We start from the raw sequence: 25,726 nt of genomic DNA, 5'->3' as shown, positions 1-25,726 counted from the left end.
TGCGGGGCTGCGCGGGGAGCCTCGTTAAAAGCACGTCTCGGGTCCGCCTGCACGAAGAGGCGTTGTTGGGCTGGGCAGGAATTCGCCTTACCGAGCGGTGTGATGTGAGCTGTGCGTTTGCCCCGGCCGCTGTAATCTCAGCTGCTGCTCCGTGAAGCGTAAAGTAAAACACGCCGTAACGCGGCGTTATTGCACACACGTGTTCTGTGCCCAACCCGCTGCGGTCGGTACCAGGACGGGCTGCGAGGAGCTCCGGAGCCAAACGTGAGACCTGGCGCAGCACCGGACCGGACCAACCTCAGCCCGTTCCAGCGCTCACCCGTCGCATCGCTGCCGCGCGCGGCCCGGAGCTGCGGAGCTCCACAACGGGCTGGGACCGGCGGAGCTCCGCGGGCACGACCTTCTGTAGAGCGGCTGCGCAGCGCAGGGCAAGCGGCGTTTCCGTAGTGTAGTGGTTATCACGTTCGCCTAACACGCGAAAGGTCCCCGGTTCGAAACCGGGCGGAAACACCGGCTGCGGGCTCTTTTTGCTCCTGGGAAGTCCCGCCTGTTCCCCGCTGCTGCGGTTGTTCCCCGCTGCTCCGCACCTGCGCTTAACGGCACCGTTTTTACCGTGAGCAGTGCTGTGTGTTCGTAGCGCTGCCGCACCGACAGCGGGGACTGCAGCTCCCGGCGCGCCCCGCGGCACAGCAGGCGCTGTACGCTGCGTTTACCGACCTCCCGCCGCGATCCCCGCTCCGGCTCCTCCCGTTCCCCAGCCGGACGCACCGCCCCCATCCCATCCCGTCCCATCCCGTTCCATCCCATCCCGTTCCCGCTCCGCCGCCCCCGCCCTGCGTTCTCCCCACGGATCGGCGCGCCGGAAGTCTCTGGGCGGAAGCGGCGCGCGCGGCGTCACCGCAACATGGCGGCCTGAGGCGGGGGCGTCGCTCCGCTGCTTCTCCGCAGGTGCGTGGGACGCCGCTCTGTGCCCGCAGCGGCCGCACGGGAGCTGGGCGGGCGGGCGGCGCTCGGACGGCCGGGGTCGGGACAGCGCTGCGGGACGGGGCGGGGGGGAGGAGGGGGATTCTACGGCTCAGCCGCTGCGCTGGGCTGCGGCAGCGCGTCGACACCGCGGTGGGCGCTCCCGCGGGTCGGGGCCGTGCCGCGTTCCGGAGGCGCCGTCACCGTGGCCCCGTTATGGGCTGGGAGCGGGATCCCGCAGGTCCCACCGCTCGCTCTCCCCTGTCAGCACAGGCAGGCCGCGGCTCGCCGTCGCCATGCAGTACTCCCACCACTGCGAGCACCTCCTGGAGCGGCTGAACAAGCAGCGCGAGGCCGGGTTCCTCTGCGACTGCACCGTGGTGATCGGAGAGTGCCAGTTCAAGGCGCACCGCAACGTGCTCGCCTCCTTCAGCGAGTTCTTCGGCGCCTTCTACCGGGACGCGACCGACAGCACCGTCGTGTTGGATCAGACCCAGGTGAAGGCGGATGGATTCCAAAAGCTCCTGGAGTTTATTTACACGGGAAACTTGAACCTTGACAGGTAACGCGTGCTGTTAATGGGGGCAGGCGGTCGGGAAACGCGCTGTTAGTGCAGCGCGGGGTTTTGTGTTACTTTGTGCGCCATGAGGATTCCTTGCAGTGCTGCTCTCTGGAGGGAAGGCAATAAAGTGTCTCTCAGGTGTGAGGGCTTCCAAGTGTGTAGCCCAGCAGTGTAACTCCATTTGCAACATCTGGTTCTAAGAGCATGTTAATAAAGCTTCGTTGTTACTGGTACCTGGAAACTCCTATTGGATGGCGAAGTGCACAGCTGCAGGGTGTTTGTTGTTTGCTTTTCCTTAAGATCAGCTGCAAGTATTAACACAGCAGAGCAATGTTAAGGTTGGAGATTCGTGGCTTGCAAATGAGGTACAAGCAGAAGTGTGCAGCATCTTGGTGGGATGCAGCAGCAGTTTCTGGATGCATTCTGAGCAGTTGAGGTCTGGAGGAAGCGGGAAGTGAAAGCTCTGCTCTCAGCCAGGACCACGATTTGATGAACAATGGCAGCAGGGTCTGACGGTGTGTCGTTTTGTATTGTGACCCTCAGGTGGCTTCTGCAGTTCTGCTGTGACGGGTGCATGAGTGAAACCAGGAGGGTTCACTCGGAACTCAGTGCTAATATAACACCAGATACTAAGCCGGCTGTACGATTCTGTCTAGCAGTATAGCCTTTTCTTAGCTCTGCTGTTTGCATTGAGCAGAATTGGTACAGAAGGAGTTTTTGCTTTGTCCAGCATATTGTCACCAAAGTCTGGTTTTCTTGCAGCTGGAATGTTAAAGAAATTCACCAGGCTGCCGACTATCTCAAAGTAGAAGAAGTGGTCACCAAATGCAAAATAAAGATGGAAGACTTTGCATTTATTGCTAATCCCTCTTCTACAGAGACCTCCAGCATCACTGGAAACATTGAAATGAACCAGCAGACCTGCCTCCTGACCCTGCGAGATTACAATGATCGGGAGAAGGCAGATATTCCTCCTGCTGAGTTGGTTCAACCTCAAGCAAAGAAATCGGCTTTAGAAAAGAAATCTGCTCAAACCAAAAAGAGAAAGAAGAATTTCAGCTCCCCCAAAAGTGTACAGAATAAATCAGTACAATACCAGAACGATGTGACTGAGAACACATCCATTGAAATGTTTTTGGATGCAAATAAGCTGGCAGCGCAGATAACAGAGCAGGCTGCCCAGGGCAGCGATAGCTCTGAACTGCAGTTGGCAGCCGTAGTGGAAAGTGAAACATTGGCAGCACAGGATATTTTAGTTCAGACTATTGCAGCAAAACAGAAACGGGGAAAGCCTCAGCCAAGCTGTGCACTGAAGGAGCACTGCATGTCTAACATAGCCAGCGACAAGAACGCTTACCAGCTGGAAAGTTCAGGAGAAGAGCTTGACCAGAAGTACTCCAAAGCAAAACCAGTGTGCAACACGTGTGGAAAAGTCTTCTCAGAAGCCAGTAGCCTCCGTCGCCACATGAGGATCCACAAAGGAGTGAAACCATATGTGTGCCAGCTTTGCGGGAAGGCGTTCACGCAGTGCAATCAGCTGAAAACACATGTAAGAACTCACACAGGTAAGCCGTGGGCTTTGTCTCCGTGGGCTGTAGAGCTCTGTAATAGCAGCATGTGGATGCAGCACTAAAAAGAGCTTTGCATTTTGATTTTTCACTGCAAAATCATAGTTCCCACTTGGAGTATCTGAAAGAGACTGGCTTAGTCTGAGCCTCTCGAGTCCTGGAAAGATGCAGAAGGGCTGGCTGCCCTTAGCTCTGCAGACTGATGAAATGGAATTGAGCACCAGAAACTACTGGCTGTAGAGCATGAAAAGCTCACAGCACCTGAATTTCTGTTGCTGCTTTTTATTGTTTTTGGTTTTTTTTAAACGTTCTGACATATATTTGATTACAGAGGTGGAAAAAAGAACCTCGCTTGTTTTTCCTAAGTTATCCCCTAAAGAAGGAAGACTTAATAGTGGGTTAGTTCTTTCTTCAGTCTGATCCAGTATAGCTGTTCCGCTTTTGCTGCTGTACTTTTAACCCCTTGAGCAGCAGAGGAACAGTTTGCAGTTTTCTTTTATAGCTGGCATCCAGAATTCAGAGGTAGCAGTGGAAGAGATGACAGGTGTTTACTTGTGCTCTTTGTTGGAAACTGTGAGCAGAGTCAGCAGTGGGGCTCTATCCAGCAAGCTGTGAAGATGCAGACAAGGTGAAATAGGAGTTGTTGAGGTACAGCTGCAGGAGAACATTGTGCTCATTTGGTAATGAAGAGAGGGTTTTATATATTACCAGCTATTGGCAAACCAAACACTGATATGCAAGATGAAGCTCGGGTGCACTGTTCCAGGACAGTGTTCTGGCAGGAACGTTAGCTGCTCTTTGTACTTGTGAGGGTGCTGATATTGGAATTTCTGCATGTATAAGCAGGGGATCGTGCTGTGCTGGTTGCCAGATGGCAGAAGGGGCTTTATTAAAAGGTATTAATTATTACCTATTCTTCTTAAATGGTAACATGTTCATAAACAGTGCATCATCTGCTGATCTACTGGCAGGTCCCACTTCAGCAGACTGGTTACAGGATGTTACAAGATGTTATTTGTAAGAGGTGTTAGAACAGACACTTGAGCTTTGTCAGGTAATGGACTGGAAAGCTTTCTTACGTAAATGCAGACAGAACAAGGGTTTTGTTCTTTGCTAGGAGAGAAGCCATACAAATGTGAGCTGTGTGACAAAGGCTTTGCTCAGAAGTGCCAGTTGGTGTTCCACAGTCGGATGCATCACGGAGAAGAGAAACCATACAAATGTGATGTGTGCAATCTGCAGTTTGCAACTTCAAGCAATCTGAAGATTCACGCCAGGTAGGCAGAAGTGAAATCCTGAAGGTGTTTATCCATACATTTGTTTAAACAAAATGATTAACTCTGGTGTTAGCACGAGTCACGTGTTCACATCGTTTGGTCATTTCTGCACATTTGATCTCAGGTCTTGCTTCACACCACTTAAAATAGATTGTACATCTATGTAGTCACTCATTAGGGTACTGATGTACAAGTTGTATGAATGTATGGATATTGCAGTGTACATGCTGGTACCATGTGGCAATGATGGCTGTTCTGTTTTGTTTTTATCTGTCTGTAGTACTTGTAGAGAAATGAGGATCTTGATAGGATAGAGTACCTGTACCTTGATAGGATAGAGATCCCGTACAGAGTGGATCTCTCAGCTCACTGCAGCCTGCATGGGGCTTTTGCATTTTTGGTAGGAGTACAAATTAAGTTCCCTTGTTAGGAGTCATCACTCTGTCTTTAAGTAGGAGGAGGTTCTGTCTTTAGGAGGATGTTCTTCACACAGAGGGTGGTGACGCACTGGAACAGGTTGCCCAAGGAGGCTGCGGATGCCCCATCCCTGCAGGCATTCAAGGCCAGGCTGGATGTGGCTCTGGGCAGCCTGGGCTGCTGGTTGGTGACCCTGCACACAGCAGGGGGTTGGAACTGGATGATCATTGTGGTCCTTTTCAACCCAGGCCATTCTATGATTCTGTGAAGTACACTGTAATGCAAAGCTTGCTGAGTTCTCACGGTGAGTGCTACGCAGACAGGACCCATAGTTTGATTCAGCTGCCGCAGGAATCATTGATGCACTCATTCCCGAAGTCAGCACAGTGAATTTCCTTCAGTGAGAAACTGCAAACTCAAAATCAGCTCCCGCCCGATGAGGTGTTTTAGTTCACAGAAATCAGTGTGAGGAGCTCTGGAGAAAGCCAAGGAAATATGAGGAAAATCCCTGAATTGTGAGCATGACTTCCCTTTCTGCCAGCAGACTGATGTCTGTGTGTTCCCAGGAAGCACAGTGGTGAGAAGCCCTACGTGTGCGATCGCTGCGGTCAGCGGTTTGCTCAGGCCAGCACGCTCACCTACCACGTGCGTCGCCACACCGGGGAGAAGCCTTATGTGTGTGACACCTGTGGAAAAGCCTTTGCTGTCTCAAGTTCTCTCATCACCCATTCCCGAAAACATACAGGTAAGGGGAGAGCTTGCGTCTCCACGCCTGGTTGGGTAAGACTGGCTGCTGCACAGGGACTGGGGATGGGATCGTTAATGAGAAGGAAATCTGCCTTGATAGGAGCTGGGGTCACCTCTGGTGTTCTCAATCAGTTCTTTTCACATGTTCTTTTTCTTTGACTCTGGTTTAGGGAGCTCTTTCTCCCTGTGGATATTATCTGTTTCATTTTAATTTGTTCTTTATACTGTATTTTCTGGTTTATATGTTGAAATAACAAACTCCTTGTGTTTACTTTAGGAGAGAAGCCATATATCTGTGGCATTTGTGGAAAGAGTTTTATTTCCTCTGGAGAGCTCAATAAACATTTTCGGTCCCATACAGGTCAGTTTCCAGACAGGCTGCTTCCTGCACAATAAATAATATTCTACTTCTTCCCTTTTGCCTATAAAATGCACCACATTGTGCTGCACTTGGAAGCAGTAGTTTCTTAATTTATGTATTTCAGCATGAAAATAATTCAATGAAAACGTCTGTGGCTTTTTAAATTGGCTGTTTCAGACACACGTCTGCATGTAACAGCAGAAGTGCTGATGTACGATCAGGGCTTCACCTCTAGCATTGAGGCTTTTTTTCTTTGCTTTAATCTACAGTTCTGGAAACAGCCTTATTCTGAATAAAGGCACAGACGAATCAGCTTACACTTATAGTGATGCATTTTTTAGAATACGACTTAAAAATCCATTATCCTGCATCAGCAACTGCATCTTCTTTCCATTTGAAGATTATTCTGTCTAACTCGCTTTTTTCAGGTGAAAGACCGTTCATTTGTGAGCTGTGTGGAAATTCTTACACAGACATAAAGAACCTTAAGAAGCACAAAACAAAAGTTCACACAGGTAAGCTCTTTGTGTAAAGAAAAGTTCAGAAGCAGCATCAGCTGTTGGCTCATCATTGGCAGACATTTGTCCTTTCTTCATTTTTATTCTTCCATGTAAAGACACTTCTGCTGTCCTGTAGCGTTTTGCCATCTGTAGCAAGACCCCTGATAGCAGTTAAGTCACGTTCTCTTAGTTCTTGCTAATAACAACTAACGCATCATTTGCTAAGTCATCCCATGTGCTAATTGCTGGGGAAAATAAACTTTTAGGGAAACTGTTTTTGTTTTTGTCAGGATCTGAGACGCCCCCTGATTGCAATACACTCGATAATTCCTTCCATGAACAAGAATCCCTTCAGAGTCAGAAGAGTCCTTTATCAGAGTCCGTCGATGTGAAACCCTCCGAGATGTCCTTACCGCTTCCTCTTCCCATTGGCACTGAAGACCATCAGATGCTTCTTCCTGTGGCAGGTAGTCAGTCCCCATCGTCAGAAACGTTACTGAGATCTGCTGTGACTGGATATTCAGAACCTCAGTTTATTTTCTTGCAGCAATTATACTGACACTGCAGAGCCAACGAGGTGGCCCAGCAGTGAACTCACACGAGTTACCTTTGGTAAAGATGAACGTAATCAATCAAGCAGTCACTTTCTCAATTTGTCTTGTTTTTTTTTTCTCTCTGTAAAGACAGATGTGAGGTGTTTCCATTGTACCGTGCTGTCTTTTTTTGTTGTTGTTGTTGAATTGTGCTAATCTACAATCAACCTTCTGTATGCAATTAACACTTATTTCCAGGAGATACGTGATTTCCAGCAATGCCTGCCTTAAGGATTCTCTGTTAAATACTCTCATGCATTTTGGAGATCCCCTACTACGTTCCTGTTGATCTGGTGTGTGACATTATCACCTGAGCACCAGAGCAGGGAGTCAGGAGAGGTTGCTGGAGTCTCCTTGCTTGGAGATCTTCACGAGCTGCCAGGATGTGGTCATAGGCAACCTGCTTTAGGTGGCTCTGCTTGAGCAGGGAGACCACACCAGACCTCCAGAGGTTCCTTCCAGCCTCAATCCCTCTGTGAGTTGAGGACAAATTAAGCCATTTTTGGTAGTTTAAATGTGTCAGTCCAGAGCTGTTGTTTTTTGTTGTTGTTTTTTTTAAGGGGAAAGTCATAATTTGAACATGCTCTAAAAAGCTTGTACTTCTGCAACCTGAGGTCATGTAATGGTATGTGATGGCAGGTAGGCCAGTGCTGAAGGTCCTTCTCAAAGAACTACTGCTGTCTGTGAGAAGCAGTCCAGCTGAGCAGAGGGAAAGAAAGCTTTGTGTTTAGGTCCCTGATGGGACAAGTAAAGGAGAGTTTCTTTAGCATGATAACCCAGACAGTTCTAATGGCATAGATACTGCTGTGTATTCCTTCCAACAAGTCACTTGTTTTTAAAGCGAATCTAGTGTTGTAACTTGTACACAATTTGTTTTTTTCACGTGTCTAAAATGTCCCGGATTTGGCACAAGCAGCAGCATTTGCTCACCAGAAGAGCGAGAACATGCGTGTTGCAGATGAGGTGAAAAGATGCATTGACTGAACTGTGATGTGTGAACCATAGCTTCATAATAATCATTTCTGTGCTTCTTGTGGTGCTAGACAGTAGGTTCAAAAGAAGAAACAAATGCTGCCCTTCACTGTGAAAATGCTACATGACTGCTATCCAAGGGGGCACTGAGGAAGAATACAACAGGGCAGATTAATGTTCTTCCAGGCAGGGATTTGTTTCAACTCAAGTACTCATGTATTCATTTACCTTTCATGTTGCATATCTGCAGTAACTGCACATAATTGGTATCTAGCAAGACACTTGCAAAGGTATGTTTTACTATTAGCAATTTAGATGTGTTCTTTTTTTAACACAACATTTTTAGGCTCTCTGTAGGATCATTAAAGACTGGTTGAGAGTAGGAGTACTTTTTTTATGCTCCATTTTACCAGTTGGTGTCATTATCATGATGTAAGCATTACCCAAGAAATCACCAAATAGCAAGGAAATAGTCTTATGACTGTACCATCAATATATTTAAAGGTATCATTTGTTGGTTATTTCCTTGGTGCTAGCATTTTATTCCCACTGATGCCTTGTGTCCAGACATTGATAAATAGAAAAGCATAGGAGATACCTCTTAACTGTGTTTTACATGGAGTAAAATTAATCTGCACCTTAATTAAACAGCCTTGCGAAAAAGTTCTTGGAGGATTTCATGTAAATGTTCTGCAAATGGTCCTTTGATTCCTTAGCACGACTTAGATTTTTTTTTTCCCCACATTTGTTCTTGTGAAGTAACAGATCTTCAGTTTCTTTGTGTTGATCATCTTAGTATGGGACATGCTTAGAACTCTGATTCTTGATCATATTTTAAGTTGCAGAATGGCCCGGCTTGGAAGGGACCTCAAGGATCACCAAGCTCCACAGGCAGGGCCACCAACCTCCCCATTTAATACCAGCCCAGGCTGCCCAGGGCCCCCTCCAACCAGGCCTTGAACACCTCCAGGGATGGACGGGGCATCCACAGCCTCTCCGGGCAGCTGTTCCAGCACCTCACCACTCTCATAGTAAAGAACTTCCCCCTGACATCCAACCTAAATCTTCCCTCCCTCATCTTAAAACCATTTTCCCTTATCCTGCTGTTATCTACCCTTTCAAACAGTTGACTCCTCTCGGCTGCAATTAAGTCACCCGGCAGCCACCTTTCCTCCAGGCTGAACAAGCTCGACTCCCTCAGCCTGAAGTCATAATATACAGCCAACTTAATGATAAAGTCTACTACAGACAGCACGGAGTGGCCCAGGAACAGCTGAATGCAGGCATTTCTCACTTAGTTTGCTAATTATTGCCATATTCTTGATGTTTCTTTGCTTATCCATCCTGCACCATTTACGTACAGCTGATGCCCTTCATAAGGCTGGCACAGGGCAATAGATGAAGTTCTCAGATTTTGTTTGGCATTTCCCTTCTACTGCTTCTCCCATGGTTGTTTTTTTTTCCCTTCCAAGTTCCTGTTGATGGAGGAGCTGAAGGATTCTGTAGCTAAGCAGCACGCAAGAACCACAAAGTTCAGAATCCTGACTCCGTTTAACACAAGTGAACACTTTGTGTACCTTGTTCTAAGATTCCTCTTTACTTTCTGAAAACAGAGGAGTCTTGGGATAGAGATAAGGCTTAGCCATGAGTATTGACAAAGTGCAACACTGTATGATCAATAAGTTTCACACTTAACTGACTCTAGAAGGCGAACCAATGATACACTATCGTTATCTGAGGATTAAGGTAAAATTCAGACTAAAAGACAAGAGCTTATTTTGCTCTAGGAAGAAATAACTACATTCCTACTTAGAAAACGCATTCCATAACAATGTTTGTTTGGACTGTTTTTATATTTCTAAAATAGCTTGTTGCTGTATTCTTAGATATTCAGACTTTTTGAAAGACTTAGATTTATACAGGATTTGTTTAGATACTTCTATCAGTACCACCTTCTTTCGTAGTCACTTAGTTTTCTTTATAGACAAGAAGATAATCATTATTTTTTACAAGACAACACTTTTAGCCTTTCTTAGTAGAATACACAGGCTCGTACGTTTGACTCGGAGCAATAATTTAGTGAACTGCACTCTTCAGTCCTCATCTGAGAACCTTGATTCTTAGCCTCATCTTTTGTGAAGATATCTCAGCTGCTGAGGTATGATCTCTATCAACTGTATTCATTTAATAGAATATAGATTTAAAATATATATAGAAAGAGATATATATATTAAAGTTGTAGGAGTGTTCGGGCTGGGTGCTATAGGGCCTGAAGAAGCAGGTCTGTACAGTACCTTGTGCCAATAGATGCATGGAAATCAGCTGCACATTAATTCTTAGGCTTAAAGAGTTCATGTTGGAGGTACGTGGTGTATAACAATATTGGTAACTTCTTTAAGAGATGAACAGGGGGAAACATGGAATTTCTGGAGGGAGTCTTCTCATTCTTGAGACCTACCTGCAAAATGAAAGAGGATTTTAATCCATTGTTGGTAATTTAGAGAAAATGACTGACTTTATCTCAGAAACATCAGTGTTTCAGTAGTATCCCAGTTCTACCCAAATAGATTATTTGCAACTATACGTTTCTGAATCAGCTGTTTCAAATACTTACATCAGAATAACTCCTTGTGTGGCGTTTATCTGAATTGGTGCCTGTCTGTGGGCACAAAGTGCAAAAGGTTTTCTTGTCAAGTATGGACAAGTCCCTCATCAAGGATTTCAGGGCTGTGATTTTGGAGAGGATGCTGATAAGCCTTGCAGCAGAGCTAAGATTAATGACTGCTTTTTGGTTAAATTATTTTTGAAGTATCATTCATGTATATACAGCGCTTCCTCTGTTATCTGTATATAGCTCAACTCTCGATTTTATAATCTCCTGGGCAGGGAGTTGTACATATTTAGCCTGAAGTGTTTTATGTTAGACCTTAATAAACTCATTTTGTATTTTTCCCTCACCTCGTGTCTGCTGTTTATAACTGCGAGGGGTAGCAACAAAAGGAGGAGGGAAGCAGTCTAACATAACCACCAAAGCACCCTGGCAGAAAGGTCGCTCTCTGCACAGCACAGTAGTACAACAAGGTTTACTACGCTTCCTCGGCAGTAAAAAAAACACCCGATTTTCTGGTAAAAGATTATTTGGATCTGTTCAAACCAAATCAAACAGTTCATTTCTGGATGCAGTCTAACATAATCATTCTGATGTTAGTAATTTTATTTTCCTGCTGGTAAGGTCTGAGGTTTGTGGGTTTGTTTTTTTGCTTGTTTACTTAGTGGAATAAGGGTAAAGACAGAGAAGAAACAACCAGCAGTGTGTTTGATAGCTATTGTACTAGAAGACAGATAAACCTCTGTGAGCACCTTAAGATCCTACCTTAGAGATTTTCTGAAACAGCTGCAATTGCCAGACTGGCATTAGCGGCAGCGTTATTCACCTCCCCATAACTCGGCGTCCAGTAGTAATGCTTCTTAAGGCCATGGGAGAGCTCTGCAAGGTGAACGTGCCCATCCACTTCATACGGTTCCACATCTGTGCAATTAGGTTTCAAGCGGCCGGCCTGAATTAATGCTGAAAATGCCTGAAATGAATGAAACAAAAATCTGACACGGAATACTTCACTCTGATTGTGAGGAAGGGTCTAGAAGGTAAAACAAAGCACTTGGTCAGTTCAGTCCAGTACTCACCATGCAGGCAGCTTCATCAAAGTTGTTGCCCCAGATATAAATGTAGGAGAGTTCCATATTTATTTTCATTGACTGTGAGAGAGCTACCAGCCCTTTGCCACTTATACTGTTGCTTACTACTGACAACCTAATAAACAGAAAATAGTTATGCAAGCATGCTAATCCACTGCGTTCCCATATCTTAGTTGAAACAAAGAGTTTCACAGAGTTATACTTTATATAACTACATGTATAATCACATTCTCTATTTGTTATAATGTAATAAGATATAAAAATCTTTTTCAGGTTGGTACGGGCAGGTTGGACTCTGGCACTGTGCTGTGTCTCTCAAGGCACTCAATGACTCATGCAGCTAGGTTGCTCGCCATTCAGTTCCTCAGTATCAGTGGCTTACTCTAAGTGTGGTGGCCACATCTCATCTTCCGTCTGCTTTGAAGCCCAGGCCTTGGCGCTTGGCAAGGTTAAGCTTTGATCTTTGTTGAGTGGCAGTTAGTTATTTTTATATTGGTGAGCCTGGAAGGCTTTCAGAGGCACCCAGCAGCCACCTCAGTCTGCTACTTATAACTAATGGCTTCAGGTAACACCTTTGATCAGCTTTATACCTCCTGCTGGTGCATGGCTTAATGCGGGCTACAGAATACACGCTGATGGACAGATGACAGCTCTTCTGGGTTCACCTGGAAGCTAACTTAAACAGAGGATTTTCTTAAGTGCTGAAGGTCAGAATCAACAAATATAGAGCCTCAGCCTTTTATGGAATCTTCTTATCTTAAAGTTCTGAAGACCTACAGATCCTGGTTTGTGTACACCTGTGCAACACAGGGACCTATGCTTTAAAGATGGAAAAAGAACAATAAAGATCTGACAGCCCCTCTCCTCCTCCTCGAAATGAATGTAAAAATGACTGAGTCACAGGTAAGATGGGTAGAACCATTACAAAACCAATTTAAACTTCATCCTCACCCTCCCTAAGGAGAAATAAAGACACTTATGCCTAGGCACATGAATTCCATCCTGTCACTCGTTTCTTCCTTCCTCAGCTGAACCACAAAGTTTGGAACTTTGTGAGTTTTCTGTTTTGACTGGTAATGTCAAAGCACAATTGGCACATCAGTTCAGCCACAACAGAGCCTGAGTTTCTTATGTTCATTGTGGTTACGCCTGCAAACCCTGAGGAAGCTACTGAAGTACTAACGCCTTGAGAGTCCTGTTGTACAAAGCCAAAGCTTCGCTCAGGTAGAAAGCTCCATCATCTTCTATTCGGTTTGAATTAAGATCCAGGATTTCCAGAGTTTGGTTCTGTTTCAGTAGCTCTCCCAGAAATTTCACATCATCCCGAGTGATTTTATTACTGAAAGAGATACGCATGTATACTTTAAAAAGAGATACTAAGTACATGAGTATCTAATGTTGGTCGGGGTTAGGACCTGTACTAACTCTTACCAGCTAAGATCAAGGTATCTCAGGCTGCAGTTTTCATACAGCGCCTCACACAGTTGCTCTACACCAAAGCTTTTAATTTCGTGCTTGCACAAATGTAGCTCCACAAGAGAAGACTTATTTTTCAGCATCAAAGCTACCCGGACTGTGGTCTCTTCCTGGAAGTAAACACTCATTTTTGTTAAGCTGTACTTTAGGATAAGAGATGGTCTTGCTGCAGGAAGAGACACGTACAACAGCTAACCCTGGTTGTCAGTAATGCCCTGTCACTGTAAGACAGTGTAAATTTACTTTGAGGTTGCCATATTTTGTTACAAAATAGCTGAATGAGCTCTTTGAGTCAATAACAAGGGAACAATCCACAGGCCTCAGCAAATAACAGCAATGGCAAAGAGAAAGTTCCCCACAGATACAGCCTAGGCCCTTATTTTCAATACTAGCGATGTAAGTGGACTTGTAAAACTGTAGTTAGGCAGATCAGATCCCTGTCTCTGTAGAGAAGAAGCTATCAGCTCTCGAAACTGTAGAAAACATCTCTGGGACATGGGAAGATCTAGCTGGCCTTCACAGCAATTTATTGTATTACCAATTGAGCGTGTATCTCATGCACCTGAAAACTGCTGATACTGCTGAAACAGCAAGAGCAGTGAGGCACAGGAGATGAATGCCTGCAGGCAGAAGCCCATGTGCATGTACATATCCAGTGCCCAGGGTGTTGCCCACAGGAAACACTGCCTTACTGATCTCTCTTCAGTGCTCGATTGTTTTGGAAGTTCTTGTGTCTTTGTTTTGGATAGAAAACACATCATAGGTTTTACATTGATGAGGTTCATTCACTTGTTAAATTCAAGCTACAAGTTCACATAGTGAAACAAAACCACATGGCACAGTGAATAAGGGATATTGTTAAGCATGCCTTTCTTCAGGCTGCAGCCTCTGGCAATGGCCCATGCTCTGCTCAGATAAAAAGCAGTCTTTTGTCCTTCCCTCAGTTCCTGCTAAACAGCTTTTGTCCCTCACTTTGCTGAATGATGCATAAAACTCTCCAAGCCCTGGCAGCAAAGTGCATGTCTGGTTCAGTAACACCCAGTCATCTCCACTACTTCACAAATGCATATGCATATGTACCAAGAAAAAGCAAAACAAGATTAACCTTCTAGTTAAACAAGGGCAGCCCGAGGCTGCATAAAACTTGGGTGTATTTCCACACCAAGTTATTACCTCGTGAAAACCCATAAATTTATCATTAGTGATTTCACTTGTGCTCCTCTCTTTGCCTGAGCTGGCACTGCAGTCTATTACCTTACCTCTTGGCTGTACAGCAATGGACGATTTAGGTTTATTGCTTTGATTGCTTTGTTCTGAGTCAGGACTGATGCTATTGCTATTAGACACTGCGTACCCTGCAAATGAAAACACACAAGTCCTGTAGATAAACCTGTCCAGTGAATAAGTCAAGCTATCATATTACCATGACTACTTAGAATGGATTGTCAGAAGATGAAAACCACTAGGCAGGCTCTGGTTGGAAATAGTGTTACTTCTGTCTCCTGTACCTTGGAGAAATACAAGTGCAGCTGGCAAATGCCTGCAAGCACTAATACCACCAATGTCCAAAGACATTTCACTTTAAAACAGAACTGTTAACTTTCTACCAGTCATAAACAGATGAAGCATTCAAATAAGCTTTACTCAGGCAACACTTTCCTTGTTTATGTATTGATAACATCCTCCTCAGTTTCTGGAAGGTATTTCCCCCTTCCAGTCTGGGAGAAAGTTCTGTAATTCCACGAGACAAGTATAATACAATAACATTTTAACCTGACAAACAAATCTCTCCCTGCCTCCTGGTGGCAGTCACAGCTGTTATGTTACAGTCAAACTTATTCCTTGTGCCAGTTCCTCTTCTCCTGACTTTCCCCTCAAAGTTTAGGGGAGTCCCAGTGCTCAACTCCAGGAGGCAGCAAGTTATCTAAAATCGAGCTAGGGGCCTTTCTGCTCAGCTCAGCACTGCCACACCTATGGAACAAGGAGCTGAGCTCCAGTTCGAGCAGCAGAACTACCAGGAGGATAGCTTTCAAGCTTCATAGTACTGTGCACTTTAGGAGAACACCACCTTTCTTCAGGTATCAATCAGACCGGATTGACATGCATGCACACACACACAAACTCACACACACACGTTTATACATATAATAATGAGAACAGAAGAAACAATGCTGTAGTACATGAAAGCCAAGCACCTGAATTCCCAAGGACAGTGGCTGCAATGTATCACTGGTTATGACTTGATTGTTTTATACGGCACACCTTTCCAAGCACACACTGCAATATTATACATTGCGTTACCTCCAGCCATCATAAAATGCAAAATCAATGGCAATAGATGATGTTTTCTCTTAATGAAGCACTGCGGCGCCTTTGTAAGACTTCTGAATGAATTATGTCATTGCTGAGGATTCTACTGGTCTACTCACCAGATCACAGTCTCCAAGATCTAACTTCTCTAAGGTGCAATTAACTTGCAGCATTGAAGCAAAGTGCATTCCACCCTTATTGCCTATTTTGTTTCCAGTCATTCTCAGATGCAGAAGAGTTCCATTGCTCTGGACAAAATTAAAGAAAATAAAACCATTTTCTTTCAGTTCCCTTAATAAAGACATCACTGCCCTTTTTCCTGTGAATTCTGCTCACTTTCACACACAGACAAAAGGTCCCTCCAGAAGAACCGTGCCCAGGAGATAGCACTGAGCGGCTGAAAATAACCCAGGCAGATATTTCTGCCTAAAGTGGCAATGCTCGTTCCTATCATGCGGTCTCAGCATTTCAGGCCTCTCACATTCAGTTGAGATTATGAGATTAGCTCAAAGACTGAAGGAGGAAGGAAGAGCCCACGTGTGGCTCACTTCATAGACAAAACAAACCTTACACGCTAGCCCCGTTTCCTTGGGAAACCATGTTAAAAACAACAAACACTTTCATGCCGCTGCGAGGCAAAGCTTTGACAACCTGTCTCAGGCATCCAGAATCCAGATATCTGCTGACATGAAGGTACAGGCAAAGTTAAGATGCGAGTTTAAAAATTCACAACCTAAGGAAAACCCTGATGATGTGATACATCCTACAGCACAACCACATTTTCCACACAGAAAAGTTCAGCAGCGATAGCTGTGATAATTAAGGACTAATGGCAGCACAGGGCTTGGGTGAAATCTGATTTCTGAAGTCTGCCTTGGGAAAACAAGCAGTCACTGTGTTACAGCACAGTGCTGAGGACAGAGGGCCCTTTCAGCCAGCTTTATGTTGGCAGGACAGTCTGCACTGCTCATCAGGAGCAGAAAATATCAAACGAGATGCCATTGTCTGGATCTCCCAGACTAATACTCACATGGAGAGCATCCGCTATCAGCTCGGCTCCCTTCGCGCCAATGTCATTAAACATCAGGTTAAGGTATCGCAGAGTTGAGTTTTCCTTCAGAACAAATAAAGCAGAAAGCAATGAGTCCTGCTACTGCACCCCTGCACTCTTCAAGATGTGCTATACGTGTACTTACAGCCTCTGTCCTGCACCACATTACGGGCAGCCCCTGATGTGGAAAAGCAGTTAAAGAGTGCTGAAGTGCATCAGATGAGGGAGAGACAGAAAAACACAGAGTGGGTAAATCCTCACAGTCCTATGAGAGCCACGTAGGAGCCCACATGATCAAACAAGGCAGGTGAAGCCCAGAGATAGACCTGCAGGTATTGTGTGAATGCTCAGACGCGGAATTCAAAGTCGCTGTTTTTGATCTGAATGCCAGTGCTTACTATTGCAAAAAGGCAGCATTAAAGGTTCCTAAGTTTAGACTCACAGAAAGGCTGAGAAAGGACAGAATACACAAAACAAAGGCCCTGGCACAATCCACGCTACCATTACATCCTTTGTTGAATTGAATGTTAGCTTAAAAACCCCTGGCTTACTGCGCCATTCTTTCTTCAGACATCCTAATCAAACATATTTTACTATCAGAAATTAAAGTTGATCCGAGAGACCACAATCTGAGATCCTATCGGGAGAGATTTGGATGCAAAAGTCAAAACTAATGGAATTCTGCCAAACGATGCAGTCTTGGTCTCAAATACACCACAGAAATATCACCATAGCCAAATAAATCACGGTTCTGAAATACAAACATTTTGGCACCTGGAGGAACGTTGCCATGTGCCTCACTCCAACATCGGTCAACATGTTGTACCGCAGATCCAAACCTGGAAAAGATGGAGAATGATGGGACAGGTGCATACCTACAATTAGTTTATCTGTAAACAAAAAGAGATAAAGATGAACTAAAGCTGAAATCAAGGTTGCTTATGCTTTCTATTTCTTTTATTTTTTTGTGATGTTTGCTGCCCAGTGATAAACCAGCACAATATTAGCACCAACGTCAAACATGTAAAGATACTTACCAGTGACAAACACAGCACTGCATAAGACAGAGGCAAGAACTTGAACATCTTCATCTGTAACTCTCTGCACAGGCACTAAGCAATTATTTCCAGCTATTTTTAATGTGATCCCTGTTCTCTGTCTGCTAGAACATAAAAGTGTAATCACGTAAGAAGGAAAATAACAGTAAAAAGAATTCTTTCTTCAGGTTAAGAGCTGTGTTCCTATTTGCCCTCCCTGGCATGTTAGCTATCCATCTCGTTACTCTGAAGATACTGCACAGCTGAAAGACTGCACGTGCACAGAGAGCAGAAAGCAGCAAGAGGAGCACAGATGAAAAGAGAGAAGACTATCCCAGGGGTAACCTCATCCATTCTTTCCTTCATCTGTTCTATCCTGCTCTCAGGGCAGAACAGCTGACACAAACTACTGCCCAACCTTGTCTTCTCTTGTCTTCTCTCTCCAAAGGACAATTAACTCCAGCCCCAGACCTGAGAGAAAGGTCTATCTACAAAAGGAGAAGCAGTTTGTGTGGTCAGCACCTTGTCCTGACTCAGAGACAGTTCAGGAAAGCACTACCAGCTGGAAGCTAACTGGATGCAGCTGAGCCTTTTTAAACAGGAGTGAGAAAACAGGAAGGGAGTTAGGATGACTGGCTAGTGAGTTTGGCTTCTCTAAGGGATGTAAAGTTACCATTCTTCCCATTTTTCACTTTTCTGATTTTATTGCTTGTAAAGCTGCCCAGGAGGGATATGCAGTTACTGACTTCTGCCAAGACGTCAGGATGAGTCAAACCAGAACTTCTGCAGTAAACGTTAAGTGTGATTTGTGTTCAAGCCTGAAACTGCACAAACTTTCTCGCTGCTCCGTTCCCTGTCCCACCACCTTGTTTAAGGAGTTCTGAAGTAACTGAAACGTGCTGATTGTTATTTTCTTACATATTATCGCTTTTATCGGCTTCTTGAAGCACACGAGCAACAAAGTGATTTTCAGGTTGGCTCAGGTTCTGGCAAGTCTGCAAATACTGCTGATGAAGACCTGGAGGAACAGACATGACGAGCCTGAAAACAAAACAAACAGTTACTGCATCGCCATGGCAGCCTAACAGCGTTTCCATGGACCCACATTCTGTTGTGCCAGGGGATGTGCAACAGTCCTGGTATGAAAAGAATTGCAGTTATCTGCCATCACAAACACTTAGAAGTAACATTCATAAAGACAGGTCCCTTTCCCTTCTGTCCTGCAGCCTGTGTGTGGTTCTGTGTGTGATATGGTTATTTCATAAAGCCAAAACAAGAAGCTTTGGGATGAATCCCAGCCTCACAGAGAGCTGCAAGGCCCCCAGCAAACTCCCCTCCTGCTCTGCTCTGTTCTGCCTGAGGCAGCTGAGTCTGAGCTGGCCAGCATGAGACCACCAGAGATGCCAACTCCTCTGCACCGTCCTCACATAAACCCACACCAGCGAGCTGAGCCCATTACCACAAAGCTGATCTCCAATGCAGGGCCTGGGTGCCCAAAGGAGCAGGAGCCACTCTGCTGCCCACCTTGCAGAGGAGGCCTGGTGCTGGCGTTACACTTCCACACTAGCACTGGCCTCACTTATCCTTGCTATGTTTACTGAGTGCTTTGCTTGCACCCTCCAAGGAGCTTTGACACAAATCAGTGTGGTTACTTGGTTACGTGCTTCAGAAGTGCACTTTCCACTGAGATCCTCCCACTGACTCCAGTACAACCCAAGGCTGAGCTGGGATTGTGCACTCCCATCACCCCACAGGATGCTCACCCCTTACAAAGCTTAAATGAGACCACAAAGCTTAGCGGGGCTCTCCCCACACCTCATTGCCCTTCTGTTCTTTCCCCTGAGGTACCAGGTGGTTGGCAGCTTCCTCCTGACTTTGGCCCCCACTCCCTTCACTGTCAGCCCAAAACTACCACCATTCACTCCTGGAGACAGCAGAGGTCAGCCAGGCAGTCACCTTTCCACCTCACACTCTTTTACAGTCCAAATTCTGCAATTAAAGGGTATCAAATATCAGGCTCACTGGAATCTCCCTGGCTAAGAAACTATTCTGTTACAGAAGACCCTTTTCCTCACAATGTTTGTAAATGAAGACCCATGGAGGTTGCTTCCTCCAGCCCCACTGACTTCACAAAGGCCACACTCTGATTTGGCATTTTGGGGTTCTGGACTCAAAGTCACAGTCACACTGTATGTACTGCAGATGTTGATGTCAAGGAATGCACGCAGCTTTTGCAGGGGTACAACTGACAGTAAGTAGGACCGATCCCTCAGCCTTAACTTCTTCCCCTATCGACTCAGTGTTTGAGTACTGCCGATTATTACATTATTCTAAAAATACAAATTTCAGATGGCTGAGTCTCAGCAGAACATGGAGGTCAGCACGAAGGACACCCATTACCCTGAAGGTGACCCCGCTGGCTTTGAGGATAATCATGTTATGACTGCACAAGAACAGCCAATGAATGAAGTGCCAGAGAATGAAGTTTTGATTCCCAGGCACGCCACAGATAGGATTTTTTTTATTGATTTAGCCAATAAGCATCTGCAAACCATCTCACCAGAGCTCTTCAGCCTGGAGCATCTGGAAGAGCTGCACATGGAGAAGAACCTGATAGCAAACATCCCCAGAGAAATAAAACTCCTGAAGAACATGAAGGTTCTCTACTTGGATCACAATCACATAAGAAACGTATGCGAAGAGCTGGGGACGCTGAAAAGTATTCTGAGCTTAGATTTAAGTAACAACCCACTCTCTTACAGTTCTCTGCTGGTTATCAGCAACTTGTATTCCCTTCGTCAGCTCAGGCTCTATCAAATAAGCCTGTATGAAATCCCAGTGCAGCTCTGCAAATACCTCCCTCACATCGAACTTCTCGGCCTTTCTGACAATCATCTGCAGTGCCTGCCAAAAGAAATAGTGAACCTGAAAAAACTCAAGGAAATTTACCTCAGAAACAATAGATTTGAAAATTTTCCCACCGAGCTTTGTAAAATTGTTAGCTTAGAAATAATAGACCTGGAACAAAATCTAATCAGTCACATCCCAGAAGAGATAGGCTCGTTGACAAACTTAGTTAAGCTATTCTTAGCTTTTAATAACTTCTCCTCCATTCCTCCTACGCTGCGACACTGCCAGAAGCTGGCGGTGCTGGATCTGTCTCATAATCCCCTGCACAAGCTTCCCCCAGTTCTGAAGAATCTCACTGAAAAGAGAAAACTCGGCCTGTCTGGTAACAGCCTGGAGGAGCTCCCAGCCCAGACAGGCTCCTGGACATCACTCACCCACGTTTATCTGAGGAACACCGGGCTGCACAGAGTGCACAGATCCTTCACCAAGATAACCAGTATCCGGGTCCTCGATCTGAGTGAAAATTGCTTTGATGAAATTCCCAAAGGAATATGCTCCATGAGAAACCTGGAAATATTGAACCTGGATGACAATCAAATACAGGAGGTATTTGTTCCTTTCTTTTCATTCTTACTTCACTGAGACCTCCCTTTTGCAAAGTATAACATTAGTCAGCACAACCAGGAGTTGCCTTCCCCTTCTGAAGTGTGAAGATGCTCCCCTGACATGCACTGAGCCTGGGTAACACACCGACAGCTGAGTACCCAGACAGAGAGGGAAAAGCAAGAGCATGGAGACACTTTTGTGCTGAATCATAAAGATGAATTCTGACAGGAGGAACCGCTGTCAGAGCTGGGTGCTTTTTTCACCACCTTTCTGTGTAAGATGGAAAATAAGAGCTGCATTCCTGTAGAACCAGTGCATGAAAAACTGAAACAGAGCACAGAGCAACATTACAATACATGTCATGTTGTAAATGCCTTTAAAATCATTAATATCCGCTAATCACTTGATAATAAACAGTTAAGTACGTTAAAGTATGACATACTCATCAGAGAGCTGAGAATACACCTCCCTTATTAAGTAATGCAACTCTACCACCCCCCAAGGAGATTTTCCCTTGTGCAATTTTCCTTTTGAAGGTTACCTTTGGACAAGTAGTAATTCACACAAAAGAATCACTTTCAGGTTTGACTCATTTCAATGACTCTCCCCTGCACTGAGCTTACAAAAGAAGCGCAGAAGCAGACAAGCATTTCTAAGAATAAAATTAGCCCCATAAGAAATCTCTCCAGCAGAGGAAACAATATGATTCCCTCACCCCCACATTTCCACCATACTCTGAGATATAATGTTATATTAACGAGTAGAACATTCTCCGTTCATCTATCAATAAATTGAAGCTCCATAGCTTTTCCTAGAGATTTTTCTCTAAAGACAAATCCCAACGATTACTGTTTAATTGACATAATGTATCTTTAATGATTGTGTCTAGATACCAGCAGAAATACAAGAACTGACAAATCTAAAGTGCCTCGGCCTGTCCAAAAATCAATTCAGTAACTTCCCGATGGAAATCTTTCTCCTGGAGTCATTAGAGAAATTGTATCTGGGACAAAATAAAGGAATCAAACTGACAAGTCTGCCAAAAGATATCATCAAATTACAGGTAGGGACAATGAGGGGGGTTGGAGGTCTTTACTGTGGCTTGGTACTTCAGCTGCTCCCAGATGCAGAACTGAAGGTTCTCCTTATGCCTTTAGGAACCTGGTGCAGCATCAGGCCAGGGCTATCAGAACAGAAAGAACGTCAGTAGTCAAGTGTTTAAAACTTACATCGTCTCTCTCTATCAAGCAGTGATCCCTATGATGTCTCAGCTTTTAAAGCTCATTTCTCCACTTGCTGATATTCTCTGTACATTGATAATATAGCAAGCTAAAGAAAAATCATTTACTTATGAAAAGTTATTGTGCACACATATTTTCCAGAATCTGAAAGAACTGCATATAGAGAATAACTGTCTGGAGCACCTGCCCCAAGCTGTTGGCTCACTGACACGCTTGAGAATACTCAACTGTCACAACAATCTCCTTAAGAAGCTCCCAAAGTCTCTAGGCCAAATGCAAGGTGAGAAATCGTCTTTGTGTTAGCAGCCCTAAGGACCTGATTCTTCTGGAAGGATGGAGAGAAGGGAGGCAGAACACTGTTTAGTGCTGGCCCAGCTAGGAGAGACCAAGTCCCATCCTCCATACCTGGGAGAGGCACTCTGAATTTTAAACAGCGCTATTGATGGGATGTTTAGCACTCAAACTCCTAATAAGCACAGACTGAATTGTTTATGCCTCCTCCATATGCTGCTCTACAGGGAGAATGCAGGAATGCTTTGCATCATTCCTGTCCCTTGTGTCACAGCTGTCTGCTTTTGTGTGCTCAGGTTTGCAGAAACTGCTCCTTCAGAACAATCAGCTGTCCCATCTGCCTGAGGATTTGACCAGACTGAAGCAGTTGCAGGTGGTCCTTGTGGATGGGAACCCTATGACAGACCCTCCCATTGAAGTGTGCTGTCAGGGGACTTCTGCTATCCTGCAGTACTTACAGCAAAAAAGTCTTAAAAAAGCCAAGGCTTCAAAGGTAGGTGTTTAAAAGCAACCATGATGTATGTATGTATGTACAAAGCAGTGCTTTTAGCGATCAGTTTAGGGCACTCTGCAACACATCAGCTACCTGGAGCAGTACTGATCATACTAGGGCTGAAAATAGGGAACCATGGGGAAATGGAGCACTGGGCATCATCCACAAACATCAGTGTCACTGCCCTGCCTGCTCACTGTCAGCAGAACAGCCTTACAGCTTGCAATGGCGCTTTCTTTGCCCAGTGGTAGGGGAATGGTCACTGAGTCTAAATTCAGAGTAGGTCCTCTTAAGTCTGGTCAGTGCTTAAAGATGAACCTATCTGGCACCTTGCTGCATTCTGACTGTAGAGAACTGAAGTTCTAACGTGCCGACACAACGAACAAAACACAATTTGTTGTGGGATTCCGTTGTTGTTTTGTTTTCCCAAAAGATCAGTCTGCATCACTAATGGAACATGAGATTAATTAGCTCAGAAAAAAAACTGAGGCAAGAAGAAAGGAAAGGCAAACAGTCCTCGATTCTCCCGAAACTGAAATTCTTCCTCTCCTGTAGCATCTGCTATTTCTCTGTGAATCACTGTGTTTCTCCCAGACTACTCTTGTGAACTTAGTGGTGGCATTTAAAAATGTGAGGCCATTGCCATGCACTCCTCAGAGGATCTGAAGGATGACAGCACTGGTGTCCTCCCTGATAAGGAATTCCTCTTGAAAAAGTAACACATGATAAAAGCCAGGTGGCAAGCTGCAAACAATGTGCTCTAATTCAGAGTTGGTTTTGTGGCCACAACGTGCCTGGCTTTTACCCATTTCCCCAAGGTAACCAGACTCTATTCTCTCTCAGATCCGAAATATGTGGCGTGGGCTGATTAAGAATGAGATGAGACCTTTATTGGAATTAAATAGCAAGGAAAACAAAGAAAAAGAAAAGAAAGAAAAAGAAAAGAAAGGAAAAGAAAAGGGGAAACAGAAGTCTGGAAAAGAAGCAAAAGCCAAAAAGTGATTTCTGTGTAGTAAGCTGAACAGAACCCTTCTCAGCTGCAAGAAGAGCCGGTGTGAGCAGAGAGAAGTGAGTACAAAACAAACAGCATTAAAGCATTCGGATCAGTGAATGTTCTAATGAGAAGTGGTGATTTTTTAGGGTTGTTTCTGTGCTTCCAGCTACTCCAGCTGGATAAGGCAGATTCTGAAACAGACACATTTCTCATCCTGAATGGACCTTATCTGGAAGCACAGAGGCAGATGATTGCTGGAAAATAACCTCATCTGTAGGAATCTGGTGCAATGAACTGCTTGTTATGAATTTCAAGTGCTTTACATCTAACCCTTAGAAATTTGTTTCCAAGTTGGTAAGGTTTGTTCATATCTAGACTGAAACTGTACCTGTAGCCTCATACATACTGGCACTTATTTACTGTGTTTTATGCTTATAAATAAACAATACCTTGTTTGGAAGCATGAAGGAGGATTCCCCGCAGTCAGAACATACCCGCACCTGGCACAATCCACACAACTCCCCTGCCTTACGGTGCCTTTTTGTGGCCGAACGGGCATGGAAGATTCATGAGTGGGCAAAGGACTGGGAAGGGAATTTTAAAAAGCAAGTGGAGAGGCTGCTACAATAGGTCCTTACTGTGGTCTGGAGATGAGAATTAGGAGCCCAAGGGAGACATCCATAACCAAACTAACAGTGAAGTCCACCTCGCTCTGAATTAGAGGTTCAAGCGAGAGGAGTGACTCACAGAGGTTCCCAAAGAACAGACAGGATCATTTCTCCAGATGGACCGAAGGCAAATTTGAGAAGGAAACTCCCATTATCACAAGTGATTGAAAGAGAAGGATGGTGTGCTGCCATGAAAATAGAGATGATAGCGTTTCCGCATTAAAATAACTCTCTTGCCTTGAATAACAGTTTGAAAGGCTCCTTTGTTAGCACTGTATGAGTCAGGGGCTCTTTGCTTCACCTCAGGGGCTGAAGAAATCTGTAGAAAATAACCAATCCCACTTTGCAGCAGTTCACTGCTACCTCTGCCCTGACACTCTGCTTGATCTCACATTCCTCAGAGCTTGAGGGAGCCACGTGCACTTTTAAATGGAACTGAAACTGAAACCAGGAAGTCCAGGGAGACCATCATGTGAAATCATGGATGAAACAATGGAGAGGTATCAGCACAACATGGTTAGCTGCTGCTAACAAACTCAACCTGACAGAAGTTGGTGTTAGAGGGGTCACCCAGATTGAAGGCTGAATACTGACCTGCATCTCTAAGGGAAAACATGCTGAAGGGGTCTGGGAAAGCTGGGAAAAGTGCCAGCTGATGATTCTCTTGTGCCTCACATCCAGGAGATTGCTGCAGTGTGTGTAGACAAACTCACAGCTAATTGAGCAGTACTTTATCCCTCAGGATTTCTCTAAGACTCCTCACTCAGTGGGCAGATCTAATATCTTTACTTCCTAAAATACCTTACGAATGAATAATCCCAGTGCAGTCTTTGAGCTCACATGTGGGTTAAGATGTTCCATGACATAAATGAGTATGCCAGAATATGGTCCTGTGTAAGCAAATGCAATAAAATGTTAAATAAGAAATCACCAAACATAAAAAGAAGAGCCACTTACATGACCCAAGTTGGCACATTTTCTAACAGAGTCTAGGTGCAAAGCAGGGTGTTCTACTCCTAGCTAGCCACTCCTCGTGGCTTTTAATAATAGCTT

The 25,726-nt window shown here is 44.9% G+C and overlaps 3 protein-coding genes and 1 non-coding gene across 5 annotated transcripts; 3 read left to right on the top strand and 1 right to left on the bottom strand.

The window, feature by feature from the left end:
• Positions 1 to 437: 437 nt before the first annotated feature.
• Positions 438 to 510, top strand: TRNAV-AAC (transfer RNA valine (anticodon AAC)). Its single transcript has one exon. It is a non-coding gene; the product is annotated as a tRNA-Val (tRNA).
• A 264-nt stretch (positions 511 to 774) lies between these two features.
• MYNN (myoneurin) lies at positions 775 to 10,916 on the top strand. Of its 2 annotated transcripts, none has more exons than XM_072344639.1 (8): positions 775 to 948; positions 1,232 to 1,525; positions 2,288 to 3,090; positions 4,211 to 4,370; positions 5,354 to 5,532; positions 5,812 to 5,895; positions 6,324 to 6,410; positions 6,686 to 10,916. In XM_072344639.1, the coding sequence occupies exons 2-8, from the start codon at positions 1,260 to 1,262 to the stop codon at positions 6,952 to 6,954; spliced, it is 1,848 nt and encodes a 615-aa protein (XP_072200740.1). In that variant the 5' UTR covers positions 775 to 948; positions 1,232 to 1,259; the 3' UTR covers positions 6,955 to 10,916. The 2 variants fall into 2 exon arrangements, with proteins under 2 accessions (XP_072200740.1, XP_072200741.1); XM_072344640.1 differs by having other exon boundaries at positions 1,237 to 1,525; positions 6,686 to 10,910.
• Positions 10,282 to 21,057, bottom strand: LRRC34 (leucine rich repeat containing 34). Its single transcript, XM_072344642.1, has 12 exons — positions 20,815 to 21,057; positions 18,449 to 18,571; positions 17,531 to 17,655; positions 17,268 to 17,332; positions 16,473 to 16,556; positions 15,562 to 15,690; positions 14,392 to 14,487; positions 13,088 to 13,242; positions 12,840 to 12,995; positions 11,645 to 11,771; positions 11,334 to 11,538; positions 10,282 to 10,418 (listed from the first exon to the last, which is right to left on the bottom strand). Exons 2-11 carry the CDS (start codon positions 18,562 to 18,564, stop codon positions 11,335 to 11,337), a joined length of 1,257 nt encoding a protein of 418 aa, XP_072200743.1. The 5' UTR covers positions 18,565 to 18,571; positions 20,815 to 21,057; the 3' UTR covers positions 10,282 to 10,418; position 11,334.
• LRRIQ4 (leucine rich repeats and IQ motif containing 4) lies at positions 19,901 to 24,066 on the top strand. Its single transcript, XM_072344641.1, has 5 exons — positions 19,901 to 20,986; positions 21,876 to 22,049; positions 22,369 to 22,507; positions 22,746 to 23,011; positions 23,855 to 24,066. Exons 1-5 carry the CDS (start codon positions 19,901 to 19,903, stop codon positions 24,011 to 24,013), a joined length of 1,824 nt encoding a protein of 607 aa, XP_072200742.1. The 3' UTR covers positions 24,014 to 24,066.
• The last annotated feature ends 1,660 nt before the right edge of the window (positions 24,067 to 25,726 follow it).

This window comes from Excalfactoria chinensis, chromosome 9 (genome assembly GCF_039878825.1).
Source record: "Excalfactoria chinensis isolate bCotChi1 chromosome 9, bCotChi1.hap2, whole genome shotgun sequence".
In the NCBI taxonomy this organism is placed as follows: Eukaryota; Metazoa; Chordata; class Aves; order Galliformes; family Phasianidae; genus Excalfactoria; species Excalfactoria chinensis.
This window is presented reverse-complemented; position numbering and strand designations above follow the sequence as displayed.